The sequence below is a fragment of the Leptodactylus fuscus genome, chromosome 5, assembly GCF_031893055.1.
Source record: "Leptodactylus fuscus isolate aLepFus1 chromosome 5, aLepFus1.hap2, whole genome shotgun sequence".
NCBI classification, from domain to species: Eukaryota; Metazoa; Chordata; class Amphibia; order Anura; family Leptodactylidae; genus Leptodactylus; species Leptodactylus fuscus.
This window is the reverse complement of record NC_134269.1, coordinates 183,639,954-183,661,507: the sequence shown is the minus strand read 5'-3', so window position 1 is coordinate 183,661,507 and position 21,554 is coordinate 183,639,954. Positions and strand designations below refer to the sequence as shown.

Here is a 21,554-nt window from a genome sequence, read left to right as displayed (position 1 = left end):
GGGCCCAAAATTGTGCACAATATTCTAAGTGTGGCCGTAACAGTGATTTGTATAGAGGCATAACTATGTCCTTGTCATGAGAATCTAGACCTCTTTTGATGCATCCCATAATTTTATTTGCCTTGGCAGCAGCTGCCTGACACTGGTCATTAAAGGTAAGCTTGCTGTCCACCAAAATCCCTAAGTCTTTTTCATTGGCAGTCTTACCCAGTAATTTACTATTTAGTACATAGTCATACATTTTATTACGTCGCCCAAAGTGCATTACTTTACATTTGTCAACATTAAACTTAATTTGCCAAGTCTCCGCCCATGCTTCCAGCTTCCTTAGATCCCCTTGTAATATTCTACTATCCTCCTCATTATTAATTACCCTACCCTAGTATCATCTGCAAATATGGACACCCTGCTTTGTAAACCCCCTACCAGGTCATTAATAAAGATATTAAACAAGAGAGGACCCAATACTGACCCTTGCGGCACCCCACTGGTGACTGTGACCCAATCTGAATATTTACCATTAACAAGTACCCTCTGTTTCCTATCAGTGAGCCAGTTGCTAACCCAAATGCATATGTTTTCCCCCAGTCCCAACAATCTCATTTTGCATACCAACCGTTTATGTGGAACAGTATCAAAAGCCTTTGAAAAGTCCAGGTACACCACATCCACTGCACAACCCATATCCAGATACACCACGTCCACTGCATTACCCATATCCAGATACACCACGTCTACTGCATCACCCATGTCCAGATACACCACGTCCACTGCATTACCCATGTCCAGATACACCACGTCCACTGCATTACCCATATCCAGCCTTGAATTGACCTCCTCATAGAAGCTGATCAGATTAGTCTGACAGGACCGATTCCTCATAAACCCATGCTGATTTGGTGTTAAGATTATTTGCTTTGAGATACTCCAGGATAGCATCTCTTAGAAAGCCCTCAAATATCTTTCCCACCACAGAAGTTAAACTTACTGGCCTATAGTTTCCAGGTTCACATTTACACCCCTTTTTGAAAATTGGCACCACATTTGCTAATCGCCAATCCTCTGGAACAGACCCAGTCATTACTGAATCCTTAAAAAAGCACATGGACGCCATTATAGTCTATGGGGTCCGTGCGCTTTAACTGCACAGCGCTTGCAGTTGCACTTGTATTCCGTCCGGGGGGGCCTCATGCAGACTCCTTCCGGACAGAACACATAAGCTAGTGTGAACCGACCCTTAGTCAATGGCACTCCATTACAGTATTAGCCAGTCTATACCCAGTGATGGTGCTATAAGCAAGGCAGAAAGCACTGTTTGCAGTTATAGTTAATCTCTAATTAGGTCTGCAGTTTAACCCCTTTATCACCAGAGGAATTTTTTCATTTGCATTTGACACCCCCTGCCCTCCAAACCCCATAACACTTTATTTTTCAATTCACAATTATTTTTCAATAAAGCCATATGAGGACTTAATGTTTTGTGGGATAAACTGCTCTTTATAGTAGTACTAATTATTCTATGAAGCTGGAAGAAAAATTCAGAATGGGGTGGAATTGGAGAGTGCAATAATGTGGCTTTCTTACAGACATTTTTACGGTGTTCACTCTACGGTCAAAATTACATGTCACCTGTATTTCAGTTTAGTTTTATTTACATTTTAACAAAAAAAAAAAGTTTGAAAAAAGTTTCATTTTCTGACATCCGCAATTTTTTTTGTATTTCTGTGTACAGGGATATATTGGGCAACTTTTACTTTAGCTGTACAACTTGGGGGAATGTATTGCTTTAATCAAACTATTTTTTTTCCCTGCTGCAGCATTCACAGTAAAATAATTTTAATTTTTAAGTCTGATCACTATTACAATGCTAATGCATTGCAAGATATCACCATTCATATGACACTGTATAAAGCAGCCTGCAATAAAAATGTATGCCAGACAAGCCTGGGAGCCTTCAATAGGCTCGCACCTGTCATAGCAACAGGACAGCCCCAGATTTGTTCTGGGGACTGGAAAATCCCAATAAAATGGCAAGCTTTGACTGAGGCCTGCAGTCAGTGTCTGCCCAGCAGGACATTAGCACTATACATTGCATTATACGGCTATGGGGACCGCTAATCTCCTGAGCAGCCACCATATTTAAAGCCTGACATCTGACATACTGTTACAATGGATGTCAGAGAAGGATTGTTAAAGCGCAAGTGAACTTTCACAACTTTTGATTTGTTAAAAATTCTGTATTCTGTTTTGTTAAGTTTTGGATCCTTGTAGTTAAATCCTTCAGCCTTGCTTCTGTACTGAGAGCTGTTCTTGCCTTTTACTGAATGTTACTGTGTACGGGGTTGTGAACATGTAATGAAAATAAGGATAGGGGAGAGTCATGTTAAATACTTATATCTCAGACATTATAAAACATACAAACTTGTTTTTTTTGGTGTCATATGAAAGAGGAGATGGCACTAAAGTTGCATTATTTCTAGAGATATCACTGATTGAAAACAGTTGGGATATTTATAAGCAGCTGTATATAACAAAAATCTATATATCTATCTAAAAAAACTCAAAATCTGTAGTAGTCCACTCTATACAAATCCACAAATCTCGACCAATTTTGGTGAAATTTGGTACACCCCCTCTCCACCCACAGGAGCAGAATACTGCGCACATTACATCTCACTAGCATCCCCCCCTGTCATGATATTGGGACCCCTGAAATTAGGCCCTATACATATAATGGAGAAATATGAAGGTGAAAGGGAAAGTACTGAGGGGAGAAAGTTGTGACTAACAGGGACGGATTATAGCAACGGCGCTGAAGAGTTGCTGCTGAAAGGGCTGGACCACCACACACACCACCATATAAACATCACACAGACAGCACACATACACCAACCCACAAGCACAACACCACACAAACACCAGACCACTCTAAACACACACATACACACACAACACAAACACCACACACAAATGGATGCACACTACGCACACGAATGAACAAAGCACATGCGTACTCACACATAACTACCACACGCATGGACACTTGCGCTGCACACAAACACAATGATGACAAACACACAGATATACACAGACCACACACATTCATTCATACACATGCATACACACACACACACACATACATACACATGAGACACGCATACATACCCACATACATACATGCTTGCACACTGCAGTATTTTTCACGGGCCTCCGGGCCATGGATTTGGCTGTTCCATAGACTTTGTGCACAAAGCTGTGAATTCTACCAGTATAATATAACCTGGAAGAAAAAAAACAAAACACACACATACTCACACTAACCATACTCCAGAACACAGTAACATTTAGTGATTGGCAGAAACAGCTCAATACAGAACCAAGGGAAAGCGTGAAAAATGCAAGATTAATAAATTTTGTAGTTTAACAAATTTTTGATAAAGGTCACAAATATTGCCAGAAAAATCAAAAGTTGTCCAAAAGTTTTGTTACGCTTTAAGTCCTGCAGATCTAAGTAGAGATTACCTAAATCATGCAGTTGGTTTTATTTTCAGAGTCAGGGTAAGTTCACATGGGGTTTTTTGGATCGGAACCTGAGGCGGAGGCCGCCTCAGGTTCCGATCCAAAAGCCAGCTAGCCATGACTTAAAACCAGTGCACTGCATCGGCACCTAGTCACGTACTTCGCTCTGGATTAGGCCCAATGAATTGGCCTAGTCCGGAGGAGGGTGTGTCTTCAGGCCAAATTGCGAGGCGACTCAGCCTGAAGAATGAGCACCTCGCTTCTTTTTTTCCGGGAGTTTCTTCCGGCTCCGTTGATTTCAATGGGAGCTGTCTTTATGGTGAGGGTTTTGAGGCGGATACGGCCTCAAAACCCTGACCAAAAAACTCCGTGTGAACTTACCCTCAAGTGTCCTGAGTGCCAGATCAACACTACTCCTTTGTCAGACCCTCCCAAATTATCCACAAAAAAAAAAAGTGGAAAGTGAAATGAACTTTGACAGGTGCAATGCGACACTTATTTATATTGTGACCTCCCAAACAGCGCTATCAGTTCATTACAGTAGAATTAATTATACGGCCATTCGGGAGCTCACTGCATCATAACTGACTAGGATGTGACTCCTATGCACATGGTGGAGTTCAGCGTGGGTACTACAGCCCACACACACAGTTTTCCATGGAAGCGACTTGTGAAAAAAAGGCCCTTAAGATCCTTGGATCTCTTTAGAACTATAGTGTCTGCCACTGCTTGACTTCATTACAGAAGCAGAATGGATATACCATTGGAGCCCCAAAGTACACCTTGGGCTTCTGTACCATGACCACCATTTTGCCAGATTAAGGTCTGCCATGCAGAACTTTTCCATATGAAATTTTTAAAAGATTTTGTGATAAACTCCTAAACTAAGCAACTGATGCAGACATAGCCTTACCTGTAGCTCCTGCTAGAAATTTCTTCTGAAGCCAATAAAGGAACAATATTCCAACCTCTGGCAATACTCCAAGTCACATTGTGAGACACATTGAGATCTACATAAGCAAAGAGTGACTATGTTTTTTTTTTTTTTAAAGAGGTAAATGTGTGGTTTAATCTCTTATCTAGATTTTTATACAGAACAGGATCAATTCCATTCAAGTGCCAGACTTTGTGCAAATCTTCCCAATGGTAAATCAAAAGTTAAGTAAACAAAAGCACGACAAAAACACGGATTTAAAAATATATAGAAAGGGTTTTTTTTCTTGTATTTTAAATCACACTTGTAGTAATGAAAAATAAATGATTGTCACCCCAATAAACGTCTCTAGTTTAACTTCATCGACAGATAAACTGTTATTTAAAAAAAACAACTTCAATCTGAACTATGCAATCAAGTAAAAGATTTATGGCAACGAGGCCTAAAAATAGGCCCAAGAAGGCATGAGAATGCTTAAAGTCCATTAAAATACATAATTTTTTGAGTTTCTTAGGGAAGGCATTGCTTCGTTCACGTTCTGATCCAGACGACGGTAACCAGTATTCTTAGAGCATAGGCCATCTCGCCATCTTCTCCTCTGAATAAAAAGATATATCTAGGGGAATAGAAAAGACATATTACAATCTTTACATTATCTTCTACACAATACATAAAGGCAGGGGTGTTTAGGCTCCATTCACACGGGGCGTGGAATGGCGGATTTTGGTCCTGATTCTGACGCAGGAAGCCACATCAGAGTAGGGCCAAAATGCGCCTGCCACGAATGTCGCGGCTTCAGACAGTGGCGGCTTCCCGCTCTGGAGTAGGCCCAAATGAATGGGCCCAGTCCGGAGCGTGCTGCCGTGAGGTGGACGCCATGGCTGAACCAGCCGCGGAATCCGCCTGAAGAAAAGGCAGCTCGCTTCTTTTTTCCGTGAGGAGCAATATGCCGCTCACGGAAAAAAAAAATCAAGCTAGCGGTCTACCTAGACCACTATTGTAAGGGGGCAGATTATGACGTGGATTTAGCACCAAAATCCGCCCTCTCTTGCCCCATGTGAATGGAGCCTTACACTTAAGTCATAACTGACTCATAGCAGTACTAAATATGCCAAAATCTGAAGAGGGTTAAGGGGATATCGTCACTCCTTAGGGAGAGACCACCATTTAGGTGTGGGGAGTCTTATTAAGCCATAGACGCTCCACTGTGAAGAGGATCATGAGAATGAGAGTAACCTTTGAGATTTTCATGAAAAGTTAGATATATTTACTTCCTAAATAATTGTGGAATTATTCCGGAACTAACAAAAAGCAGAAGTGACATCAGTTGTATAAATGGTCTTAGATAATGACTGCTGTATGGACTTAAGGTTTTCTGACTCTTAATAGAGACCAGTGGTATTGAGCAATGTTTTATGGATGTAACCATAATTTATATTTTTGGCACATTATGGAGGACATTTCTCAACTGTTAAGTAGAAATGTGGAGAAATCTGCTCCGCTTTGTCTTTGTATCAGTGCCTTTGATGGCATAAATCCCTCTTCAGATTTTGGGAAGAATATGCAAATCTGTCTTCCATGATGTAAATAGGAAGACAGTGCCTCAGTCATGGAGCCCAATAGAGGGCGCTCCCTTTAACATCACGCCGACCTTCCCAAAGGCCTTTGCTGCAAACGATGTGGGATTTTACCAAGCCAATCTTCTCAGCCGAGGACAGCTGTTTCGATTTGATTGGATCTCTTCAGCCCGGCGCAGATAAGACTGACTTGGCAGAGGTGAGAGGCTTCTAGACAGGGCTTCACGACTGAGGCACTGTCTTCCTATTTACATCATGGAAGATCCCATGATCCTCTTCACAGTGGAGCATCTAGGGCTTAATAAGACTCCATACACCTAAATGGTGGTCTCTCCCTAAGGAGTGACGATATCACCTTCACCCTGTCTAGAAGCCCCTCACCTCTGCCAAGTCAGTCTTCTCTGTGCCAGGCTGAAGAGATCCAATCAGATCGAAACAGCTGTCCTCGGCTGAGAAGATTGGCTTGGTAAAATCCCACATCATTTGCAGCAAAGGCCTCTGGGAAAGTCGAGTATGATGTTAAAGGGAGCGCCCTCTATTGGGCTGCATGACTGAGGCACTGTATTCCTATTTACATCATGGAAGACAGATTTGCATATTCTTCCCAAAATCTGAAGAGCGATTTATGCCATCAAAGGCACTGATACAAAGAAAAGCGGAGCAGATTTCTCCACATTTCTACTTAACAGTTGAGAAATTTCCTCCATAATGTGCCAAAAATATAAATTATGGGTAGATCCATAAAACATTGCTCAATATCACTGGTCTCTATTAAGAGTCAGAAAACCGAACAGTCCTCATTGCTCAGAATGCTCAGTCACAGCACATTTCTCTACGCGTTTACAAGATGAACGTCAAACTGGTTGCTATGGGCAAGACGGTGAGATCTTGAATTAGATAGTTTTGATAAAGCATACAGATGGACCCCGTTTATCAGCTATGTATATATAGCATTTTGGTAACCTTTGGATAATATAACCAAAGGTTGTGGGTTTTTTGATAAATAAAAGGCAAATTAAAAAGTATACATTTAGTGTTCACCCATAAAAACCTTTATATGCCCTTTTATCTTAAGTCCATACAGCAATCATTATTAGAGATGAGCGAACACTGTTCGGATCAGCCGTTCCGAACAGCACGCTCCCATAGAAATGAATGGAAGCACCTGGCACGGCGACCGGCCGCCGGCAAAGTGTACGTGCCAGGTGCTTCCATTCTATGGGAGCGTGCTGTTCGGAACGGCTGATCCGAACAGTGTTCGCTCATCTCTAATCATTATCTAAGACCATTTATACAACTGATGTCACTTCTGCTTTTTGTTAGTTCTGGAATAATTCAACAATTATTCAGGAAGTAAATATATCTGCGTAACCTTTCATGCAAATCTCAAAGGTTACTCTCATTCTCCCTTATGAGAATTTTTTTATATTTTTATAAACCAGTTTGGGGACTGAAACCCAGAACAGAATTCAAGAGCTGGTGTGAACCCAGCCTTAGCCTTTGGAAGTCATTGTAAATATGCAGAAACTGCTGTAGGAAACAGCCCTGGGGAAAAATGGGGCATACGGACTTGACAGACAGTATAAGAGAGCAGTATAAGAGAGCAGTATAAGAGAGGGGGCTATTATAGGGAGCAGATTGTGTGGAGTGGAGAAGGAGCAGTGAGGTGTTTTTTACAGAAAAGATGGGGCAGAAGTTTGATGAATCTGAGAAAGCATGGTAATTCCCCATAGTATACACCGGGTATGTGACTTATTGAAGGTGAAAGAAGGATATGGAAAGACTGAGTAGATAACTTACTATTGAAAGGCTGGTCTTTCAGTCAATACGAATAGAAATTAATCACTGGAGAGCCCTTGTAAGTCTCATCCACATTGCTACTGTTATTCTACGGCTAAGGCTAGGTTTGGGGTTTCCATCTCAGAATTTGCTTTAAAAGGGAGAGAAAAATCCTACAAGCAGAACTTTTCTCTCTGCATTTTTCCCTCTTATTGGGAGGGAAACCAGGCAGAAACTCAGTTTACACAGGTAACCGCTTTAAGGGCTAGTTCACACGTGAACTGCCCGCGCGGGTTTTGACACAGAGAGAGACGCGGCGAGCCGCGTCTCTCTCGTCAAATTGCGGTCGCGGCTTTCACCTCCGCTGTCGGCTCAAATGAATGAGCCAACATGGAGGGTGCTGCAGCTAGCGGAGAAAAGAAGCCCGGCGGTCTCCATAGACCACCATTATAAGGGGAGGTTTTGGACGCGAAATCCGCTGTCAAAAACCTCCCCTTATACTCACGTGTGAACTAACCCTAAGGGCTCATTCACACGTGAACAAAGGGGCGGATTTTGACCGCGAATTTCACTTCAAAATCCGACCCTTTACAATGGTGGTCTATGCAGACCGTGGGCTTCTTTTTTCCGCTAGCGGCGGGCTGCTGCTAGCGGAGAAAAGAAGCGACATGTCATTTCTTCAGGCGGTAACCGCAGCGCGCTGGACCGCGGCTTCCGCCTAGCGGCAGCACCCACCTATCTCGGCTCATTCATTTGAGCCGGCTAAGGAGGGGAAAGCCGCGACCGCGATGGTCGCGGCAGGTGGGTTTTGACCAGAGAGTGTCACGGCTCGCCGCGGCTCTCTCTGTGTCGAAACCCGTGTGGGACTCCCAACGTGTGAACTAACCCTAAGTGGATTAGGGTTTTGTTCATCAAGTCTTCAAGCGGACCAGATGAATAGAAACCTGAACGCAGGTGTGAACCTAGGGAAAGTTCTCATAGTTGGAGGCTCCAATAAGAAGCTGAGGGGATAAGTGTGAACACACTCTAAATGCTGTTTATTATCCACTTTCAATACCAAGGCGCATAATCTAGAGCACATGTTCCATACTGAGTTTATACACATGGTATACTAGGAGAAATTGACATAATACAGACCCCACTAGCAACATCTCCCTCTTTATGATCCAGAGCACAGACCCACAAAAGTAGGGCTTTTGCTCTAGCCAACCTGTTACTTTTGTTGATGGCCATGTACTCAAACCATATGCCACTTGTGCAAAATTTACAGAAAAAATACAAAAACAGTTCTAAGATATATGAAAAATACTAATGGATTAAAAGTGGGGATTGATTTAGGAAGTTATAAGAAAAAATACATACCTTTCGTTTGTTATGGTAGGCAATGTATAATATAGCGATTAATGACGCAAGGATAACCAAGTGCATGAAGAAGTGGCTGTCTTCATCGGCGTCTGAATCACTGTTGGGTTTGATCTCATAGTCATTTGAATTTTCTTCATAATCTGGGTCGAAGGACTCTTTGTTGTCTGGTGTCAATAGGTCTTGTTTTACCAAGATGTTCTTATTTTTATCTGTGAAGTCATCGTCCGTATTTTCTGACAAATAATCATCATCACCATCATCAACATCATCATCATCACCCTCATCCTCCACTGAGCCTTTGGTAGCTGACAGAGTAGTAATTATTGTGTCTTTATCCTCAAACACCAGGCTTTTCTCGACAGTACTGTCTTCTGTTGGTTCAGGCTCAGTAGAAGTTTTAAGTTTTAGAAGCTTGGTGATGAGGGCGGGGGTAACAGAGCCCACTTTCTTGTCTTGCGCTTTTTGTGTAGTATTGACTGTCACTTGGATTGCACTTTGTGTGGGTGCTGGTGTAATCTTTTTAGTGGCAGCAGCAGAAGTCGTAGTAGCAGCAGCATCATTGACCAAGGTGGTTACATTGCCTTCATTCTCACTTGCAGGTATAGTTGTCAAACGTGTAATATTGCGATTAGCTATGCTGTCATTGGCGGGTACGGCCAAAGTCGGTTTTGTTGATTCACCTTTAACAGAAGGGAAAGAAAACTCAATTGGTGCCATTTGTTTTGTCATAAAGTAGACATGTCTATAGACAATTCATCAATTGAAGATCAAAGGGGATCTGATACCCATGGATGGAGCTGGCGCATCATGCATGTGCCAGTGCCACCTGTGAAGACATGTTCATTAGTCACATGACCTGTTTACGGCTTAGTCCCATTCAACTGAATGGGCCGAGTTGTGATAACAAGCACAGGAGCTACACAATACTGCACTGTGCTTGGCTGTCAAGAGACCACAGTGCTTACACAAATCCTAGAATCTCTACAAAAAGCTGATCCACAGGGGTCCTGGGACTACAAATCCCTATCGACCATTTATTGATGACCTATCCCAAGGATAGACAGAACCAATTAACACTGAGCTGAAATAACTAACCAGAATGTGAGTGTACAAGAAATCACGTAAATCGTTTAGTCCCTGAACATATAATACAGGATAAAAAGTGAAAGGAACGACTAAATGCTTACATATCTGACTATCTTTACGCCCCATTAGATTTATACAGTAGGCACTGATTACATTTGCGTGACTTTTGTCGTTCTGCTTCGGGTCTGTTACATGGCAAGCTAACCACGCCTGATCTGCTTTTCTGCTCACAATGAAAATACAGAAGTGAAGGATGTAGAAATATTGAGTATGATCCTCCTAGAGCAAGTGCCATTCAAGTACACACACAAAAAAAAAAAGCAGCAATTGTTAGGACCAATTTACACTCGGCAATTGTGAAAGATGAAACTCCATTTATTAAAACCAGATAGTGAAATGTCACTTTCAGTTTCTATTTTCTGTAAAGGATTTTGAGGGCTGCCATTCTGCCTGGACTTCTCTTCTATTAATATCAATTTAGTGATATCAGTCTTATGGCCACAGGCAACAACACATTGGAGCCGACTCTATTGAGATCTATGTGAGAGTTTTGTAAACCTGCTCCGTGCAGAGAGGAGAAAATAGATAGCGCCATAGCTTGTCAGTAGTGCATGTACTTGGAAGTATATTAAACTGTGTGGGGGGACCACTGTGGAGCATATTATACTGTGTGGGGCCCCTACACTATTCACATCACACGCCACCTGCTTTATAGCAGCTATGCACCATTAAAGGATATAACATTGTATGCAGATCCTGTGCAATGTAAATAGTAAAGGAATCATGGCACTCACAAAAGCACAGAGTACTAATGCTGTACCCCTTTCAAGTATCTGCGATACCTGTGCAGGACCTGAAACCATCACAAATTCATGGTAGAAAGGGGATTAGGGGCCCAGACAAAAGTTTGCACCGGGGATCAAGACTTTAGCTATGCTACTGCAGATAGAAATAGGACATTCTTAAAAACACAAACAATTCTTTAAAATAAATGTGTTACCAGAAATTGACTTATCTTTTAAAATCACATTTATGAATTGAAGGGGTACTCCCATCTAAGGGCTAGTTCACATCTGCGCCCGGGAGTCTGTGCTGCAGGTTTCCATTTCCTGCCGGCATTTTTCAAACCCATTCATTTGAATGGGTTTGAAAAGTGTCCGGCCATGAGTGCCAGTGAGCGTTTTATGCTCTCCGCGGGGAAACAATTTTTTTTTTTTTTTTTTATTTTAACCGGACAGAGTCGGACATACAGTACTCTGTGTCCAGTTTAAAAAAAAAAAAAAACTTTCGCCGCGGAGCGCATAAAACGCTCACAGCTGGACAACTGACGGGTTTCTGTCTTCTGCATGCAGAAGATGGAAACCTGATAACTGAGTTCAGGTGCTGGTGTGAACCCAGCGTCAAGGATCCTATCTACACTGCACTGCTAGCTTATGTAAACTGAAGAGTTTTGTTTACACATTGTTTCCATGAAGCTGCAACGGTTTGATAAGATAGAACAAGTGACATCACTAACTGCTCCCTGGGGCGGGGGAGGGGCTGAATGCTCTCACTTATCTACAGTTCAGCTACTTGCAATTTGCTGATAAAGTCTTGTCTGTTATCTCTCTATGTAACCACACAAAGAGATAACAGAGTCCATTCTCTGTAGAAACATGGTAAGTCTTGTATACAAACCTGTTTAATGTAATATGCATTTACAGTGCATATTATTCTGCATTTATATTAGATTTCTAGTTATTGACTATGATAATCTCTCATTGTAAAGGCAAAGTCCATATTGTGATATTTCATAATGTTCAGCATGTTTCTGTGTGAAGGTGGCTGAAACAGGGAGATGGGAGAAACCCTTAAAGGCCGGGGCCCCACGAACCAGAAACGTCATGATTTGCCCGCAGTGGAGATGCTGTGGGAAAAATTGAGGCATTCATGCGAATCCCATCCCCACTTTGCGGAAAAGATCACAGCAAGGACACGCTGCGATTTGCAAAGCCATTGCGGCTTTGCAAATTGCAGCATGTCAATTATATTTACGCCGATGGCTTTCCCGTAGATATAATGTTAAGAGAAAGTCCGCAGAGGAAAACTTCAGAGTTTCTCTTAAAAGCGCTGTGGAAAGAACGGCAATGCGTTCACGCAGCGGTTCTTCCCGCAGCGCTTTAGTGCTGCGGATACAGCCCGTGGGGCCTTAGCCTAAGAATTCTTGGTGAGGTTTTAAATATTAGTTGTTTATTATAATTTTAGCATTATAAAATGCTAAAATTCTTGTGATTCCAACCCCTACCCAATCCAATAATAGCTTGTCACATTTTAACACATAAAATACTTTTCATGCAAAACAATTTTTAGGTTGCATTTAAAAATGTTTAATGTAAAGACTGTTTAAAAAAAAAAGTCAATTTCTGGTGACATTTCCTATAAACCATACCTTTGGCTTCGGTACTGAAAGCTAACAATATATAACCCTATGAAGCATCAACACACAGGGAGCCAACACATGACATACAGGCACTCATTCATTCAACAGACTGAGTCAAAAAAAGGAATGAATTTGAATTAAACCATTCATGATAGATGACCCAGTAAGGGTCACAGGACAACACTTGTTCCAACCTATACAGACCTGTTCTGTAGCAACGGTTTGTTACATATGAATGGAAAAAAAAAAAAAGTTATTTGAGCAGTTGGCCGTTAAAGCAAGAGAAACAGGAACAATAAACTACTATGCACACCCAAAGGAAATTCTGCAATAAATCCAAGTACACTGTACTCAGTAGAGAAGAAAACAAATCGATATCTATCATTATAGTCTGGTATAAAGCTCAAGTGCTGCAAGCAGATTATTTACCCTCATGTGTCCCATCCCAACATCTTGGGAACCTGTGCCACAAGAGCAGCGCATGTATACTAAAGCAGACTATATTAGACAGCACATGATATCACATTTGCATTAGGCAGGGAAATTAGGAGTCGTGGTGACTTCCACTGAGGATCAACTGAAAAATGGGATGACGGCACCTCATCTACGTAGTCAGTACCGTCCCAGGGTAAACTGTAGCTGAAGTCTGAAGCAAAGTTGACTAATACAGTTATTAAACAGCATTCATTTTACAAGCTATTGGTTAAGTACATCCAGATGTTCCCATTCATGCTGGGGCACCTCTTAAAAAGTTCCAGATGTTGATCTGTACCATCTGCTACACTAGGTCTTTGTATGTAACACACAACTATTACCTGAGAATTCTGCTCTTAGCCATACATATGACTGTGGTAGTATAGGACTTGTGTTCATATACAGGAAATTAATAAAAAAGTAATAAGAGGGTGGACATATATGGCTGATGTACAGCACACTGCGAGTGACACCACCATTTACAGTGGCTGAGAAGATACAGAGACGTCTGAGCAGCTCTCGCCACTACTAAAAAATCCTTAATGAAAAATACATTTGCATTCATCGGATTTAAAGGGAAATTCCAGTTAAAGAGATTTAAAGGGGCTCTATCACTGGGAAAAGTCATTTTTATCTAATCACATCCTTGCATAGGCTTTAGAAAGTCTATTCCACACCTACCTTTAGTATGTAGATTGCCTCAGTGGTCTCTGAATAAGTCCGTTTTTATTCATATGCTAATGAGCTTTCAGCCAGTACAGGAAGTTCCCAGCAGCCTCCTCTCTCCTATTATCTCCTATGTGTGTGAGGCAAACAGGAAGCGGAGTCAGCAGCAGCAGCAGTCTCCCATAGAAAACAACAGGAGAGAAGTGCACGATGTATCGTGCACCAGACTAATTAGCATATGAATAAAAACGGACTTATTCAGAAACCACTGAGGCAATCTACATACAAAAGGTAAGTGTGGAATAGACTTTCTAAAGGCTATGCAAGGATGTGATTAGTTAAAAATGACTTTTCCCAGTGATAGAGCCCCTTTAAGATTCAAAATAACCCATGGCAGGTTGGATAAGGTTAGGGTTCTGTTGTAGAAACACAACAGACTGACACTAGGCTCACTAGCATTTTGGGCGAATTTGCACGTGAGTGTGCTTAAATGATTGAGGAAGGTGGGGGGGAGGAGAAAAATAAAATCAATCGGTGGAAACCAGAGTAACCACTTTTTTTTTTTTCATGCAGACAGGTTTCCACCCTTCAGGTCCCCATGCGGTGGAAACAACCATATTTAGTAATGATAATAATGGTAAAGGCAATGTCTATATATACTGAGGCACTTTATAGTGTCCTGTTCATCAAACCGTAAAATCCCACCCACCAGCTTGTGGAAGAAAGGAAGATGGGAAATTCCCTCTAAAGGGATTCTACCATTAAAAATCTTTTTTCTGGTTGACACAACGGAATAGCCTTAAGAAAGGCTATTCTCCTACCTTTAGATGTCTTCAGCCCCCCGCTGTTCGGTTAAAATCTCGTTTTCTGCTGGTATGCAAATGAGTTCTCTCAACCCTGGGGGCGGGTCCCAGCGCTCAAACAGCACTGGGGGCGTCCCCAATGCTGCCAGATAACTCTCCAGTGCCGCCTCCATCTTCTGTAAGCAGCCATTTTCTTGTGGCCGGCGGGCATACGCAGTCGGCTGCCCGAGGCCTAAATGATTGAAGCCACTGCTGGAAGAAGACCCGTTCCTGAAGAAGATGGAAGCGGTGCTGGAGAATTCTCTTGCAGCATTGGGGATACCCCAGTGCAGTTTGAGCGCTGGGGCCCGCCCCAGTGCTGCAAGAGAAATCATTTGCATTCCGGCGGAAAACGGGATTTTAATCGAACGGCGGGACGCAGAAGACATCTAAAGATAGGAGAAGAATAGCCTTTAAAGCTATTTCATCGTGTTAACCAGAAAAAAAAAAAAAATTAATGGTAGAATCCCTTTAATATATATTGGTACAGATTTACTACTGGTGCTGCATTTCGCACAAAAAAAATTAAAAAGTAATATTAGTTAAGTGGCTGTGTGCCAAAACGGGCAGACTAAGCGGAGACACTACCACAAAAAAAAAAAACCCTGAGGTGCCTGAAGTCCTTCACCGAGGCTGATGACTGGGTGGGGCTTTTTATTCTGGAAGAAGGCACCAGAACCGGAACACACTGGGGACAGGTGAGCATGGAATGTTTTTTGTTTTGTTTTTTTTGGGCGGGGGGTGGGAGCGTTGTGGAATTAACGTAAGTGCTGGATTATTTTGAGGCACATTAAAGAAATGCTTCTGTATTGTGGCGCAAGAATATGTACGCTTGGGATTTACCAGATGACGTATCTAAGGGAATGTGACTTGTTGCTACCAGCAGAAAGTCTGAATTAAATCATACAGAAGAATACAATAGATGGAAGAATGTCCCCCATCAAGTTTCACTTTTCTAGTCCAGCCTGTAATGCAACATCTATCACATAGGACACCACAAAGACTGAAAAACCTGGGCACAATCCAGACTAAGCAAACATATGCATATTACCCACCATGGTCATACCAGTCTTCACTGATTCTTTACATAATTGGCCAGCCACAACTATTTATGGCATAACACTGCTCCGAGGTATGAAATACACAAGCAGACACTCCCATGTACAAGGATCACTTTTTATAAGCAACACATTAACACTTCCAGGTTTGAGTAAGCGAAGATACAACTGTATAACAGAGAAACTTCATCTGTACACATTTTATGTATAATCAAGTTTTATTAAAGGGGCTCTATAAGAAAAATCATGCTGTTAGAGCCCCACATATGCGTGAATAGCCTTTAATGGAGCAGAAGCAGTATCCTACTGCACATGCACCCGCGCCATTTTTTAATCAATATCAATTCGCTGGGTAGACGGGGCATCGCTGGAAGAGGAGGCGTGGCTGAAGATTACGTCGGACCCTGAATGCCCGCCTCCCCCGTTGCACATTCGGTAAGCTGAACATTCTGTTTTAGGGTATTATTTTAAAACGGGCGGTAGTTTAATGTAACTTTAGCTGTGCCTGAATAGCCTTTTTAAAGGCTATTCACGCATATGTGGGGCTCTATCAGCATAATTTTGCCGACACAGCCCCTTTAAGGGTTTTTCAATAATAAGGGAAGGGGTCAACAATGTAGAAAGATAACACAAGTATTGAGGCACGCAGGCCTCTTCAGAAAAGCTGCGGGTCAACAAGAATCTAACACAACTATAGTGACATACTATTACGTTGTTGCACCCTGGAGGTCAGAAAGGGAAATTGGTCAGAGATATCAAATCCACTTTTGCTATCCAGTTTAGGACTGTAGCTCTGCCCAATACTATTACCAATATTTTCATCACACTTAGGCCTCTATTAGGAAGGAATCCATCACAGGCGTCATTGTGACATGTTCTCGCAGCTCAACCAGGACATACGTTAAATGTGGAAAAGCACAGCATGAAAACTCTTTTCACAAACATAAGTTGCCATTTTTGCAAACTTTAATTGCAGTGGAATATTTTTTGTTTGCCAACTGAACATGGCGTTAGCCAGCATGACTAAGGCTAGGACTACACTGCTACTTTATGTAGGGCTACTGATTCATTTTCCCATTCAGCTACAGCTGTAGTCCAAGTGAATGCAGAGAGATTCATACAATCTTATGGACTGCTACTGTCAGTCAACAGTTAAAGGGGTCATGTTGGATGAATACCTGATTGGTTAGGGTCTTCAGGGGCATGGGGCTAAAAGGTCCATACCACTAAGAACACCATAACAGTGGCCAAACATGTCGGGTGGGGATGGTGCAGGGAAGGGTGGAGGGGACAATGATGCCCTGAGATTTTAATACTGTTTTAGGGAATAAATAAAAGTTATATTTAACCTATGCATAGCAGGTGTTTACACAGTTGGGCAAAATTAGTTTATTTTTGCCTTAGGCAAATGGTGTTAATTTCATGGGACATTACCCTCTATCTTTATGAGGGAATTATTAAAAATGTTATGCTAACCACAGACCCCCACCATTCCTGAGAACAGGGGAGGTTTTCCAAATTCAGCCAGACTGAATATAGATGTGCCCGTGCCGGAGCACCAGAAATAGTCAGTGCTCCGTTATATCTGGTGCTCAAAGTAAATAGGGATGTGCATGCATCTTGTCCAGCACAGGCAAACCTACATTCATCCCATCATTCTCAGCAGTCAGACCCCTACTCATCAGCTCTTCATTCCTCTAATATCCCATTGTGCCCTGCAATTCCCCCAAACCACAGCTGTATAGTGTATGAGGCTGCAACTTGAGTAGGAGCGACCTCGCATATACTTTCTGTCCCCTGCAGCAGCTTCTGACCCATAAAGTCTGCTAGACAGCTGATCTCTGCGGGGTCCAGCCGGATAGACTTGGAGCAAATACAATCCATTTGGGGCCAGAAAACCCCTTTAAATGCAGGAAGATAAAAAGGCGATCAGTGCATTCAATATACTGGATAAACTTACATAATATATACTTCTATATGCCTGGCCACCCCCATTCTTAATTTGCAGAGTGCAGTGGGATGCCCAAAGTTTCTGTGCTTAGGCTTTTCTGCTGTGTCAAACTCCGCTCTTCTCCTCTTGCTGGTACATAAAGTAGAGCAGGGTCAGTCACATGACCAAAAATTGGCGTGTTAGCAGGAGAGGCATAAGAAAGAGAATTCTGGCCCCCTGCTGTATTCTGTACCCTAACAATGAGAGAAATAAGGGACCCGCATATATATTATTAAGTAGGTTTATCCATAGCAGGGAATACACAAACTTTAGTTCCGTGCACAACCCCTTACCCAGATTACATGTATTTCACCTCCAAGGAAGATGTCTATTGTTTGATCATCAGTATTATGTAAATTAAAGAAGACATTTCACCTCCTGGGGCACATGCCATTTATTACACCGCTAGAAAGCGCACTGAATTCAGCGCAGTCGGCTTTCCTGTTCTGTGCCCCCGGTAAAGAGTTATCAGTGTCAGTATCGTACCTCTTCACCGTCAGAAGGGTGTTTCTGACAGTCAGTCAGGAACGCCCTTTCACACAGTAACGTCTATAGCGCTGTACTGTGAGGGGGCGTTCTTTACTGCCCAGTGCTCATCTATGGACGAGTACTATCAGGAGGGGAGGGGGCGTTCCTCACCGCTCTCACAGTACAATGCTATAAACGCTGCTGTGAGGAAGGGCCTTCCTGACTGACTGTCAAACGCCCTTCTGACAGTAAAGAGCTACGGTATCGGCACAGATAGCTCTTCACTAGGGGCACAGAACGGGAAAGCCAATAGTGCGCTGGATTCAGCGCACTGTCAGCTTTCTAGCAGTGTATTAAACCGCATGTGCCTCAAGTGATGAAAGGTTCTCTTTAACCACTTCAGTACCGGGCCAATTTGTGGTCCAGGACCAGACATTTTTCTCGTATGTCTCATTCAACTAATTTTTGCGTCTTTTTTCAGGGACACATAGGGCTTTATTTTTATGTTGTTTTTATTTTCAAATGTGTTTTCATTTTTTTTTTATATCTGGGAAAATAAACATAATAGGAGGGAAATTGTGTCTGATTTTCACTTTATTTATTTTTTTATTTAATAATTTATTTAATAATTATTTTTTATTTAATAACAGAAAGTGCTACTGAAAAACTTTATAAAATAGTTTTTCCTCTCCGTTACGGTAATTTTTATTTTGTATGGTGTGGTCAGGGGTGGAGCTATAACCTTTAATAATGGTGTTTTATTAGCGTATTATTTTATTTTTATTAAATTATTTAAATTTTTTTAAACTATTATATATATATATATATATATATATTTATTTTTTTTTTCAGATTGTGTCCCCATAAGGTCATAAAAGAGACCTTTGGGGACATCTGATCACTTTTTTTTGGTTAGGGAGGCTGATTTCCCCTGCACTTTAGGCTGGTACATTTAGCCTCAGTTGCAGGAGGAATACAGCCTCCTGCACGCTGTATACGCAGTATACAGAGCTGATCTGGGTCCTGTAGGACCCAGCAGCTCTTGTAAGACACTGAGCCCAGCAGATCATGAGACCGCCGGGTCAGAGGGTGGCCCCATCATGGCGGCGCCCATAGCCATGTATACAGCGCTCATTGATCAAGAAGGCAGGGAAGGTAATAAACCTTCCCTGCCATCTCTCTGGGAGCTCCGGCTGAAGTTACAGCGCAGCTGCTGTTTTCTGATTGGACGTACCAGTACGTCCTGTCAGAACTAGGCAACCACTTCCTGGACGTTTATAGTCTATGGGCGGTTCGGAAGTGGTTAAAGGAGTCAAGATTTGTTTACAGGACAAATACATTAACAAAAAGGACACAGACTATAGGGAATAATCTAATATGTAAAGTAGACTGGTCTAACAGGCAGTATTTCTGGTTACTCAAAGCAGTGGACAGGTCATCTCCAAACAAATGGTGAACAGATAAGGGGGCTTCATTGTTAGTCAATTACAGACCAAGAACTGAAAAAAAAAAAAAGTCAGGTCATTATGCCTATTACCTGAAGCCAAGTAATACAAAACCCACTAATCCTCCATGTACGAATGCACTGTGGGCTGTGCCAAGGATAGTTAGGAGCATCGTCCAGGACTTTAAAGGCAGTGAACCCAAAATATCAACCCAACCCTGCAAATAGATAGAAAGTAAGGGTCACCTGAATCAGTGTTTTCTAATTCAGAATGGGAAAGACACTTATTCGGGTCATCTATATGTGGGCCTGAGTTGATATGCAGGTTTCTGGTGACTCCCTTTAGCAATGCAGCCATAGGGCATTCAGAACTCCACCAATGTTCTAGCTAAATACCAGATCAGCACATCACAAATGCAATATACGGTTATAAACTATCAGGGACCACCAGACGTCAATTCTTGGACATTTGTGGACTTTTCCAAGTTCGGAAAACACTGGCCTGCAATTGTGATAAACCTAGAGAAACATTACATTACCTCTACCACTCTTCTGTGACACAGCCAATTGAAGCCATATACCGCTGAGGCCAGGGACTGGCTGTAGTAGTCATGTGGCTAAACCAAGACTGAAGCCAACAGACTAGCACTTTAGCAGCGCAGAATAACCAGGCATTTTATTTAGGTTTGGCTGCTCATCCCAAATCATCCTCATGAATGTCAGGGAATTGAATTGCAGTTCAGCTTTTTTTTTTTTTTGGCCACTAAAGTGGGTCAAGTTTGGGTCTCACAACGAGAGCCACAGCCAAGGTCACCACATAGCCCTAACCATAGTCCCATGAAACAAGCAGAGGTCCCCTTTAATAACTGATGATAGATAAGAACCTAAACTAGGAACTGTTTGACAATAACAGGACACAAGGATCAGTGTTTGACAATAACAGGACACATTATGCTACAATTAAAGGGATTATCCCAAAGATCTTCACCCAGTGATTAAACCAATCCACAACATCACAAGAGCCATGACCGACAATGACCATGGCCTCCTAGTCTAGACCATGTCACGTCCTCGCGTCACCAAGACACCGGACAATCCAAAAGGAACAAGCATATCCCGAACTTCAGAGAAATCCTAAACGCATCCTCCTAGAGGGTCATGGGAAATGTAGTCCGCTCATTGTCTGCCCCTCCCCAGTAACAGTCTCCGGCACGGACTAACAATAGCCACACTTACTGTCTCCTATCTCTGCGGTCTCCGCTGTAGCTGTGCCGGCGCTGAATACGAGTACTAGAACAAGCAGTAGCCAGGAGTTCCCGAGTGTCCGAGGCGTCTTACAGGCGGCCATGATGAACTAGGAAGGGACGTGTTGGCAGAGACCAGGATGTATGACGTCACATACAACCACTAAGCAGGCGGTCTGTGAGGGAGTGTGTGTGTGTTCAATGGATAGACGGTGGTATTTATAATATCGGCCACACCCCTTTACCACTATGCACCAATCAGAGATCGCTGCGAGTTCTGCCGCCCCTCCCAGGGGACGCCGTGGTACCCAGGGAGGGAGTAACACAGGGACTTGTGTAGTACTGTAGTACATAGGTAGCGAGATGTGGCCACACTACAGACCTTCAGCAGACTGCCTTGTAGCCTGGATGTGAAAGTATATATAAAAAAAAATTGAATGGAATTTCATTCTCCTCCTCACATTGCAGGTAAAAACACACACACAATGGTTAATGATTATGTCTGCAGAAAAGCTGCTTTGCTGCGGTTTTCTTGCCTCCATAGATTGTAAAGCATTTCAGCCCTGTGTGTCCTTATCTTTGGTGATTCCCTACGGCTTTTCCAAGCTACATTGACATGCCTGATGGAAAAAGGCGTCAAGCAGCCTAAGATTCAACACATGTGAATGGGGTTAGTTCAGGGGTCCTCA

General features: G+C 42.4%; 1 protein-coding gene across 1 annotated transcript; it reads right to left on the bottom strand.

Moving 5' to 3' along the window:
• Window positions 1-4,584: 4,584 nt before the first annotated feature.
• C5H5orf15 (chromosome 5 C5orf15 homolog) lies at window positions 4,585-21,052 on the bottom strand. The gene is made up of 3 exons (XM_075274909.1): window positions 20,858-21,052; window positions 9,172-9,854; window positions 4,585-5,069 (listed from the first exon to the last, which is right to left on the bottom strand). The coding sequence occupies exons 1-3, from the start codon at window positions 20,967-20,969 to the stop codon at window positions 4,938-4,940; spliced, it is 927 nt and encodes a 308-aa protein (XP_075131010.1). The 5' UTR covers window positions 20,970-21,052; the 3' UTR covers window positions 4,585-4,937.
• Window positions 21,053-21,554: the final 502 nt, after the last annotated feature.